This window comes from Gymnoscopelus microlampas (assembly GCF_963454915.1).
Source record: "Gymnoscopelus microlampas genome assembly, chromosome: 15".
Lineage (NCBI taxonomy): Eukaryota > Metazoa > Chordata > Actinopteri > Myctophiformes > Myctophidae > Gymnoscopelus > Gymnoscopelus microlampas.
The window spans coordinates 48,465,484-48,477,573 of NC_139952.1; the positions used below are offsets into that span (position 1 = coordinate 48,465,484).

At 42.3% G+C, this 12,090-nt stretch overlaps 1 protein-coding gene across 1 annotated transcript in view; it reads left to right on the forward strand.

Annotated features, from left to right (window-relative positions):
- Positions 1-12,090, forward strand: part of LOC311062408 (uncharacterized protein) — a 38,740-nt gene that overhangs the window by 5,520 nt on the left and 21,130 nt on the right. The window contains exons 3-10 of the mRNA XM_084081423.1: positions 2,099-2,226; positions 2,668-2,781; positions 4,128-4,241; positions 5,581-5,694; positions 7,874-7,987; positions 8,311-8,424; positions 9,092-9,205; positions 11,637-11,872. Of these exons, the coding sequence (XP_083937549.1) occupies positions 2,117-2,226; positions 2,668-2,781; positions 4,128-4,241; positions 5,581-5,694; positions 7,874-7,987; positions 8,311-8,424; positions 9,092-9,205; positions 11,637-11,872 (1,030 nt within the window). The 5' untranslated portion in view covers positions 2,099-2,116. The remainder of the gene's footprint in view (positions 1-2,098; positions 2,227-2,667; positions 2,782-4,127; positions 4,242-5,580; positions 5,695-7,873; positions 7,988-8,310; positions 8,425-9,091; positions 9,206-11,636; positions 11,873-12,090) is intronic.

The window sequence follows — 12,090 nt, forward strand, 5'->3', positions numbered from 1 at the left end:
TAAGCTAACACGCTAATGGTAGCCTGCTTGCTGCTGTCAGAGCAGTAGTGTTGTTGAACAGTGTTAAAGCTAACATGCTAACGGTAGCCTAAATGCTGCTGTCAGAGCAGTAGTGTTGTTGAACAGTGTGTAAGCTAACAGGCTAGTGGTAGCCTGCATGCTACTGTCAGAGCAGTAGTGTTGTTGAACAGTGTTTAAGCTAACAAGCTAACGGTAGCCTGCATGCTACTGTCAGAGCAGTAGTGTTGTTGAATAGTGTTTAAGCTAACAAGCTAGCGGTAGCCTGTATGCTACTGTCAGAGCAGTAGTGTTGTTGAACAGTGTTTAAGCTAACAAGCTAACGCTAGCCTAAATGCTGCTGTCAGAGCAGTAGTGTTGTTGAACAGTGTTTAAGCTAACAAGCTAACGGTAGCCTGCATGCTGCTGTCAGAGCAGTAGTGTTGTTGAACAGTGTTTAAGCTAACAAGCTAACGCTAGCCTAAATGCTGCTGTCAGAGCAGTAGTGTTGTTGAACAGTGTTTAAGCTAACGCTAGCCTAAAAGCTGCTCTCAGAACAGTAGTGTTATTGAACAGTGTTTAAGCTAACACGCTAATGGTAGCCTAAATGCTGCTGTCAGAGCAGTAGTTTTCTGTACTAGTCACATGTGCAGTGATGCTTCTGTTGGCTGTAATATCCATTATGGAACATCAGGGGCAAACTGACAGCTAAGGAATTTAAGTGTTTTCTTAAGTATAAGTTGCCTGGCTCAAGTGGAAGATGTGTTCTGCCGGTCCAGAGGGTCTTCCAAAGCTGTGGGTCATTTATGATGTTGATCCCAATTATTCATATATCTGTGCAACTGTTATTGTACTGTGTGTTAGTACTATTGATTTACTGTGTTTCTCTAAGGGTGTGTGTGTGTGTGTGTGTGTGTGTGTGTGTGTGTGTGTGTGTGTGTGTGTGTGTGTGTGTGTGTGTGTGCGTGCATGTGTGTAAACAATCATAGCAGCTAGTTAACCTCATTGACCTGGTATCCAGCTCTATGTTCATTGCTGGTCAGACGACTACAATAAAAAGCATCAGTACTGTGAGTGTTGAGGACCAGAGACCAGGACCAATCACCTGCTGATTGACAGGAAACCAGAGGAACATCATGTATATTAGCAGTAGGCGTGGTGTAGGAACAGTAGGAGAGTAAAGCACAGTCTGTGCATGTGACTGTGTGTGTAGCTGTGCAGGCACGTGCACACATAGACATCAAAGGGGGCTTTAGCCCCTCCCCTTTTCCCTGTCTGTAAAAAGTGTCCTCTCTCTCCAGACCACAAATGTAGCTTTTACTATGGTGAAAGAAATGCTAAATGCCTCCTTTCTCCTAGTCTGGGATCCAGCCTGCTTCACTACGTTTCTCAGTCTGGAAAGGCTCATATTTGACTGGTTTTGCAGAACTATAATGGAACTACATATGTTACGTAAGGCAACGTTGTTACTGATTGGATGTTGTTCAAACGATTCACAACAATCATACTGCTTTTTTTTGTCCCGCCCCGCACCACAGACCAATCAGAAGCCACGGCTCGATTCCAGCAGTATGGCATGTCCCGCCTCCCTTGGAGATAGGAGGCTTTCCAGACTGAGAAACGAAGGGAGAAAAAAAAACGTAGTGAATCAGGTTGGATCCCAGGCTACCTTTCTCCATTACTGTACCAGAAGGCTAGCCTGGCATTGCCAGACTGATGCCTGAAGGCAGCATTCAAGAGGATTGCCTTTTCTGAACTCTCTGTAATGCAGCATTTTATTCAATTAAATGGTTTGCCCTCAGTGTAGAAATCAACGCTGTGCACTGCATCTCCAGTAAAGGCTTGATTATACTTAGTTGAGAGCGGTGTGTCACACACCAAAAATAGCCGATCTACAAGCTCACAACGCGTCGCAGTGTGACGTGTTGTGAGCTTGTAGATCGGCTATTTTCGCCACAAATGCCCTTTTAGAAATGTCAGCCCCTGCCCTCTAACATTCTCTGCACTTCCCTGTATAGCAGTGTCTGTTTGTGCATGCACTTTGTGTATATGAAGCAAACATTTACTGTTTTCTGGTCTATTTTCACTATAATCTTGACAGGTTTAACCAAGACCAAAGATGAATCATTGTGAGGAGAGAGAGGAGGAGGGAACTGACAAACAGCTCATCCACAGACCAGAGTCTCTATCTGTGTCTAAGAGTGATGAACCTGGACCTACAGACACAAAGTATGTCAATCCTCCTTTACAATATATACACAACACTAACACAACAACGTGATCTCATGCTAAGTTACATTAATTACAAAAACAAGACATGGCATCTAATCATGTTGTATCATCCCTGTTCAATGTTTATCTATATGTTGTAAGTCGTACAAATCACAGTGTGGTGTTCAGTGGTGATGCTGCATTAGACATGATGGCTGCTTGTGTGCATGTACAGTATGCAACAAGCTATGTAAATATGTCTATCACCTGTTATTGTACTGTATATTTCATAAAATGTAACGGTTTCTAGTATTGTACTGCTATTCTATTCAGTTTTCTTGTTGCTGCGATATTGTGAGAGGAAACTAAAATATGTTACCCTTTTAGAAGTAAAATGGAATGTAACAATAAAAGAACAAATTTACTTTTTCATTCACACAAACATTTGTATGATTCCAGAAGTCTTCACCACAGACCAGAGTCTCCAACGCCCAGCTGTGTGTCTATGAAGAGTGACTGGTCTAAAAGAGAACCTCTTTACTTCAGTAATGAACCTGGACCTCCACACACAAAGTATGTGAATCCTCCCATACAATATACACAATACTATGTCACAACTAGGGATGGGCATATCAGATAGAATCAGATTTGTGTCAACAAAGACTGTCAAGACTGTAGCTGGGAGGGACCTCTTGGTTTTCCAACATCTCAATGTCACTAAAAACTAAGCTTCAGACCTCCCAAAACAAACAAAACAAAGTTTTACTACTTCTCGGCCTAAAGCCCACGACCCACCTAATTCCAACACACGTTGCTAGCCTGGGATGGCTCAGGGTAGAAGACAGGGTTAAGCAATAAAATTGGTATTTCAGATAGTACTAAATATATATACCCAAATATAGAACAAACATGGGAACATTCTCATTATACTACTCTGACACCACAATGTGGAATGTCCTGACACCATCCATTAAAACATGTGGATCACTGGCTTCTTTCAAAAAGGCCTGTAAATCCCTCATCAGGAGACCATAAGCGAGGTCAACTCCTTTCTCACATAGAAAGGAGGTGTCATTCACTGCCGACATTTTCCTTTTGTCTCCTTTGTAGATAATATAGTGTTTTGTATGTGTTGATGATATGTAGTATTATTGTCTCCGCCAGGCCTGGCGAGAGAGTATGTTTTACCCCCTGTCCATCTGTCCGTCCGTCCGTGTGTCCTGTCCGTGTGCGACAAGCTAATCTCAGGCACCGTTGGCCCGGTAGCTGCGAAACTGTGCACACACACTCCCTGGATGCCAATTCAGAACCTCTGCCCCAAATCTTTCACATGGGCCTGTTATAGCGCCACCAGGAGGCTGATTTGTGCAAAACCCATTTTTTAAATATTACTCCTACAGATTTTATCCAAACGTAATGCAAATCAGTACACAGTATCTCTATAGTCATGTGATCAACACGGATCTGTCCGATTTCCCATATTCCATCCTGATTGGCTACGGTTGGCTTCCAAAGTTTGCAGGATTGGTCCCTTTTGAACAAAATGCCTCAAACTATGCACACAGCTTGGGATTTCCGTGAAACTTCACACGCACATTCCCACTAGGCCGAGGAAGAAATGGCACCCTTTTCACATTGGCCTGTTATAGCGCCACCAGCAGGTGTAATTTAGCAAGACACATTTTTGGAAGAAAATGCCTCAAATCATGAATGCAGTGTCCGATTGCCGTGAAAGGCCTAAGAATAAATGCCACCGTTTTCATATTGGCCTATTATAGCGCCACCAAGAGGACACAATAACGTACCTGACCTAGCGGAGACCAGTGCTCCGAGGAACCCTTTTTCTAGTTGTGTCAAACATGTAACAATAAAAGAACAAATTGACTTTTTCATTCACACAAACATTTGTATGATTCCAGAAGTCTTCACCACAGACCAGAGTCTCCAACGCCCAGCTGTGTGTCTATGAAGAGTGACTGGTCTAAAAGAGAACCTCTTTACTTCAGTAATGAACCTGGACCTCCACACACAAAGTATGTGAATCCTCCCATACAATATACACAATACTATGTCACAACTAGGGATGGGCATATCAGATAGAATCAGATTTGTGTCAACAAAGACTGTCAAGACTGTAGCTGGGAGGGACCTCTTGGTTTTCCAACATCTCAATGTCACTAAAAACTAAGCTTCAGACCTCCCAAAACAAACAAAACAAAGTTTTACTACTTCTCGGCCTAAAGCCCACGACCCACCTAATTCCAACACACGTTGCTAGCCTGGGATGGCTCAGCGTAGAAGACAGGGTTAAGCAATAAAATTGGTATTTCAGATGGTACTAAATATATATACCTAAATATAGAACAAACATGGGAACATTCTCATTATACTACTCTGACACCACAATGTGGAATGTCCTGACACCATCCATTAAAACATGTGGATCACTGGCTTCTTTCAAAAAGGCCTGTAAATCCCTCATCAGGAGACCATAAGCGAGGTCAACTCCTTTCTCACATAGAAAGGAGGTGTCATTCACTGCCGACATTTTCCTTTTGTCTCCTTTGTAGATAATATAGTGTTTTGTATGTATTGATGATATGTAGTATTATTGTCTCCGCCAGGCCTGGCGAGAGAGTATGTTTTACCCCCTGTCCATCTGTCCGTCCGTGTGTCCTGTCCGTGTGCGACAAGCTAATCTCAGGCACCGTTGGCCCGGTAGCTGCGAAACTGTGCACACACACTCCCTGGATGCCAATTCAGAACCTCTGCCCCAAATCTTTCACATGGGCCTGTTATAGCGCCACCAGGATGCTGATTTGTGCAAAACCCATTTTTTAATATTACTCCTACAGATTTTATCCAAACGTAATGCAAATCAGTACACAGTATCTCTATAGTCATGTGATCAACACGGATCTGTCCGATTTCCCATATTCCATCCTGATTGGCTACGGTTGGCTTCCAAAGTTTGCAGGATTGGTCCCTTTTGAACAAAATGCCTCAAACTATGCACACAGCTTGGGATTTCCGTGAAACTTCACACGCACATTCCCACTAGGCCGAGGAAGAAATGGCACCCTTTTCACATTGGCCTGTTATAGCGCCACCAGCAGGTGTAATTTAGCAAGACACATTTTTGGAAGAAAATGCCTCAAATCATGAATGCAGTGTCCGATTGCCGTGAAAGGCCTAAGAATAAATGCCACCCTTTTCATATTGGCCTATTATAGCGCCACCAGGAGGACACAATAACGTACCTGACCTGGCGGAGACCAGTGCTCCGAGGAACCCTTTTTCTAGTTGTGTCAAACATGTAACAATAAAAGAACAAATTGACTTTCATTCACACAAACATTTGTATGATTCCAGAAGTCTTCACCACAGACCAGAGTCTCCAACGCCCAGCTGTGTGTCTATGAAGAGTGACTGGTCTAAAAGAGAACCTCTTTACTTCAGTAATGAACCTGGACCTCCACACACAAAGTATGTGAATCCTCCCATACAATATACACAATACTATGTCACAACTAGGGATGGGCATATCAGATAGAATCAGATTTGTGTCAACAAAGACTGTCAAGACTGTAGCTGGGAGGGACCTCTTGGTTTTCCAACATCTCAATGTCACTAAAAACTAAGCTTCAGACCTCCCAAAACAAACAAAACAAAGTTTTACTACTTCTCGGCCTAAAGCCCACGACCCACCTAATTCCAACACACGTTGCTAGCCTGGGATGGCTCAGGGTAGAAGACAGGGTTAAGCAATAAAATTGGTATTTCAGATAGTACTAAATATATATACCTAAATATAGAACAAACATGGGAACATTCTCATTATACTACTCTGACACCACAATGTGGAATGTCCTGACACCATCCATTAAAACATGTGGATCACTGGCTTCTTTCAAAAAGGCCTGTAAATCCCTCATCAGGAGACCATAAGCGAGGTCAACTCCTTTCTCACATAGAAAGGAGGTGTCATTCACTGCCGACATTTTCCTTTTGTCTCCTTTGTAGATAATATAGTGTTTTGTATGTGTTGATGATATGTAGTATTATTGTCTCCGCCAGGCCTGGCGAGAGAGTATGTTTTACCCCCTGTCCATCTGTCCGTCCGTCCGTGTGTCCTGTCCGTGTGCGACAAGCTAATCTCAGGCACCGTTGGCCCGGTAGCTGCGAAACTGTGCACACACACTCCCTGGATGCCAATTCAGAACCTCTGCCCCAAATCTTTCACAGGGGCCTGTTATAGCGCCACCAGGAGGCTGATTTGTGCAAAACCCATTTTTTTATATTACTCCTACAGATTTTATCCAAACGTAATGCAAATCAGTACACAGTATCTCTATAGTCATGTGATCAACACGGATCTGTCCGATTTCCCATATTCCATCCTGATTGGCTACGGTTGGCTTCCAAAGTTTGCAGGATTGGTCCCTTTTGAACAAAATGCCTCAAACTATGCACACAGCTTGGGATTTCCGTGAAACTTCACACGCACATTCCCACTAGGCCGAGGAAGAAATGGCACCCTTTTCACATTGGCCTGTTATAGCGCCACCAGCAGGTGTAATTTAGCAAGACACATTTTTGGAAGAAAATGCCTCAAATCATGAATGCAGTGTCCGATTGCCGTGAAAGGCCTAAGACAGGGGTCGGCAATAGGCGGCCCGCGGGCCGAAATTGGCCCCCCAGAAATAATATCTGGCCCGTGAGATAATTTTGGAAAAAAAAAAATGTTTTTTTTTTTTTTTTTTATTAAATATTTTTTTTTTTTTTTTGGGGGGGAGGGATTTTATTTTTATACAGTATCAGACCGATAGTCTCACATATAGGCCGCTATTATATCTATTATATCCAAATACAGAAAGATACAGTATGAATGATTTACTGAAAAGTGTTATAAAAAAAGTATTAAAAATTAATGTTAAAATAATTATAAATACTTATTTCATAGAACCTGAACCCACTTTTGAAATCATGCACTCATAAACACGATGCATTTTAAAGGATTTATAACATTTTATAGCTAGATTAGAGGAAAATGGAGAAGAAAAAAAAAAATCACCAGAAAAATCGCCTGTGCTGATATTTAAACCGGAAAAAATGTTGATTTATATTGGTCAAACAGAACCGAATTAGACCCAAATTAGACCCGAATTAGACCGAGTTAGACCCGAATTAGACCCGAAAAATTTTGCGCCCGCGCGCTTCGCGCGCGGGCGCGTGTTGTGCACGCACATGTGCGCGCGCGTGCATGTTCGCGGGGAGGCCCGGCCCGCGATGGAATGTCTGGGAGTGATATTGGCCCTAGGCTTATCTCAATTGCCTACCCCTGGCCTAAGAATAAATGCCACCCTTTTCATATTGGCCTATTATAGCGCCACCAGGAGGACACAATAACGTACCTGACCTGGCGGAGACCAGTGCTCCGAGGAACCCTTTTTCTAGTTGTGTTATCTTTTAATACCATGTTGATGAATTGAATACATAGGACCACAATGGAAACACAAGTCCCCAGCACTTTTTTGTGTATCCTTTTAGCCTTAATATCTGACTGTACTTTGTGTAGATGTAGATGTAAAATGGGACTAACAATAACACATATTTAATTAATTGAATTCCCATAATAATTATAGAAACTTGTATATGATTCCAGAAGTCTTCACCACAGACCAGAGTCTCCAACACCTAGCTGTGTGTCTTTGAAGAGTGACTGGTCTAGAAGAAGCCCTCCTAACTTCAGTAATGAACCTGGACCTCCACACACAGAGTATGTGAATCCTCCTATACAATATACACATCACTATAAAGCTGCACTCACACTACAGGGTTTTTAAAATCGTAAACAATTTGGAATTCTGGTAGCATCACACATTACAGGAGAATCTTGTAAGATTATTTTATGGGATTATCTTGAAAATGCACATACTAAGAGATTTTGTGTTGATTGATTTTATGATTTGCGTGCGACTCCCTTGTGACACGGGAGTCGCACGCGAATCATGTAAATGTTTATATAAGTATAACAAATATTGAATACATTGATTTCTTCATTCAGATGATAATTGTAGAAACATTTTTATATGATTCCAGAAGTCTTCACCACAGACCAGAGTCTCCAACACCCAGCTATGTGTCTATGAAGAGTGACTGGTCTAGAAGAAGCCCTCCTAACTTCACTAATGAACCTGGACCTCCACACACAGAGTATGTGAATCCTCCTATACAAAATACAAATTTGAAAATTGTTGTGACGGCTTCAAATGTCTGAGAGTAAATCGGGAGGCTTAAGATTGGATCTTTGAACCGCTCACACTAGAGGATAATATGACCGACATTTGCTTTGGATCTAGGCTAGGGTACGGAATGCCCCCCCCCTTTGTGGATCTCAATGCAAATCCAAGAAGTAGACATAGGATCTATTAACGTTATATTCTCCCTGCTCAAAGTTTATCTATAGATTGTAAGTTTGTGTGTGTGTGTGTGTGTGTGTGTGTGTGTGTGTGTGTGTGTGTGTGTGTGTGTGTGTGTGTGTGTGTGTGTGTGTGTGTGTGTGTGTGTGTGTGTGTGTGTGTGTGTGTGTGTGTCTGTGTCTGTGTGTGTGTTTTCGCGTTTAGTTTGCGAATGAAGTCGTATAACTCATAACTAATAACTGGAAATAGCTGATCTACAGGCTCACAACACATCGCACTGGGACGTGTTGTTGAGCTTATAGATCAGCTATTTTCAGTGCACGACATGCTTCCACATGACTGAAATAAGTTGTGGCGACTTAGAACTTTAATCCATTTAGATGTAAAATGGGACTAACAATAACAAATATTGAACATATTGAATTCACATGATAATTATAGAAACATTTATATGATTCCAGAAGGCTCTACCAAAAACCAAAGTCTCCAACACCCAGCTGTGTGTCTTTGAAGAGTGACTGGTCTAGAAGAAGCCCTCCTAACTTCAGTAATGAACCTGGACCTCCAGACACAAAGTATGTGAATCCTCCTATACAATATACATAACACTATAAAGCTGCACTTACACTACAGGACTATTAAAATCTTAAACAATTTGCAATTCTGATAGCATCACACACTACAGGAGAATCTTATTAGATTATTTTATGGGATTATCTTGAACATGCACATACTACCAGATTTTAAAACAATGACAATAAAATGGGACGTAACAATAACAAATCTTGAAAGAGGTGTTGCCATGGTTTTGCAGTTTTTCAATTGTCTATGAGGTTGATAGAACTTCATTAAGCCCCCTGGTGGTGTTTTTATGGCGTTTTATGTCTTCTCTGACTATTTTGAGTTTCTTCCTGGAGGCTGAAACCTTGATAGTCAAACGTGCCAATAGAAAAACAGCGCTTTAATGACACAGTAAAAATATACCCTCCCCCTCATTATCATAACACAACAGGTGTGGGCATGAGGAGGAGGAGGGACTAGGACAGGTGGGTGGTGCTAAGGTGGTGGAGGACGTGCTAAGGTGAGAACCAGGTATACTTAATGAACTGGAGGCGTGTCCACATAAAAACATAGTTTTATCACTTTCTGTACACTTTTTTGAAAACATCTTCATCCTAGTATAACCATAATACCTAATGATTATGTTTTAGGGGGGGGGGGGTCACTGAAAATCACGGCACCCCGTCTTGAACAAATTGATCTTCATTCATATGATAATTATAGAAACATTTATATGATTTGCGTGCGACTCCCGTGTCACAAGGAGTCGCACCCAAATCATATAAATGTTTTTTATATGAAAAAAAAAAAACGTATATAAAATATAGGGGAGAAGGGGAGAAATAATCAACTGAAGTTAAGTATCTGAACTGTTTCTGCTCCACAGTCCATACAGACGACGTTACAATTTACATCTTCCCGGTGGCTTATTATTATTTTTTTTTGCTTTCGCATGCTAAAAAATCTCCAGCAGTCTCGCCCAAAACACACTCGCCCCCATTTTCTTGTATTTGTTTTACTGAGGATAAGGTTAGAAATAAGTTAAGGGTTAGACATAGTTTTACTGAGGTTAAGTTTAAGAATAAGGTTAGGTTTTGGCACCGTTATACAGAGGTTACGTTTAGGAATAAGGTTAGGTTTAGGCATAGTTTACTGAGGTTACGTTTAATAATACCAGGTGAATACTGCCGGATTTGCCCGGGGCGACTGTGTTTTGGGGTGAGTGTTAGGTATTCTTTAACAGCAGTGCAGTGCGTATGAGATTGGCTGCGTATCAATCGGCTGTTAACATTAAACTATGAGAGAACAGGCGATATGGATTTGGTAGCGTATTTTACAACGCATTGGTCTCATTTTAAAACCGAAGGTTAAAGAGATTAATGTAATAATAATAATAAAAAGCTGGTCGTCGGGTCCACACGGGTCCATCCATTTCAGATGGATCTGACCGAGAACCGTGGCAATTGGAACTGATCCGACCCGTGCCTGAGGGACATATCAATATTTTGGCCTCGAACCGGCTCGGTTCTCGGTTCGGGGCTCGGGTATTCGGTCTCGGGCAGACCCGTGCTACCCTCTAGAACACACACACACAACCGCTCATGAACAGTTTCAACAACCGGAGCCGTCCCCCGTTGCGACAAACACACACACATGGCCATCACGCGCACGACCCGTCGCGAACACACACACACACACATGCGCGGCCAGAGCTGCCCCCCCGTCGCGAACACACACATGGCCGGAGCCGTATGTGGCAGACAGCAACAGAGTGGGTCTATGGATTCGACGCATGCACAGTTTGATCATTCATCCCATAGCGTGGGTGGCTGTAACCATGGCGATGGCTGTAAGCATGGCGACGCTAACTCCGATAGCCCAAATTATTTTGCGTAAGAACGCTGATAAACAGCTTACATTTGGGGAAAGTGAAAGATGGGTGCCGCTATTCCGTGCACCTGCGAATGGTCAATGGACGTGTGCAATTGCAGATCAATTGTTGCAGCCACTGAGGAGAAGCGGGCAGAAGAGATTTTGGGGACAGACAGACACATTTGTTAAATCATTGGAGGATTGGAGGATATTTTTTATTTTAGTAATTGTCCTCTTTAGAGCAGTGGTTCTCAAAGTGGGGTCTGACCCCCAGGGGTCCCCAGCTAACTGAGGAACAGTTTTACTACTTTAACCGTATTTTATGCTTGGGATATTCCAAAATAGCTCATGTACAAGCACACAACATCACATTGTGGCCCATTTTGAGCTTGTAGAGCTGTCATTTTTGAAACATTTTGTTGAATCTTGAAAAGGTTTGAAAAATGTGGAATCATTTTACAAAAAATTAAGAATGATCAAACACAAATCTTCTCTTATCGGGTCCCCTGGTAGAAAATATGTTCAGATGGGGATCTGCAGCCAAATAAATATACATTGTCTTCATCTCCACAGAGAGAGGAAGAGGAGTGGTTGTGTTGTGACAGAGCAGGCGTCCAGGTGTTCAGTGTGTGAGGAGGTTCTGACAGATCCAGTCTCTACCAGCTGTGGACACTGGTTCTGCAGACAGTGCATCACCTCATACTGGGAGCAGTCTGCTCCAACAGGACACTATGGCTGTCCCCAGTGTGGAAAGAGATCCAGAACCACACCTGGACTGAAGACACCCAGTCAAACCACACCTGGACAAAGTAAGACTGGACAGAATTTGCACTAATTACTCATTCACTGCCACAATTATTGCTTTCCGCGTTTGCCCACTGCCAGAGATTTTTCATTGAAAAAAAAAAAGTACTCAGGAGCCGAGATACAGAATGTTTAAGTTTTAAGTTAACAAGGAAGTGGATGGATTTTCTTTTTTATTACGTTTTTTTACGTTTTTGCCAGGGAATGAGTTAAAATTGCATGT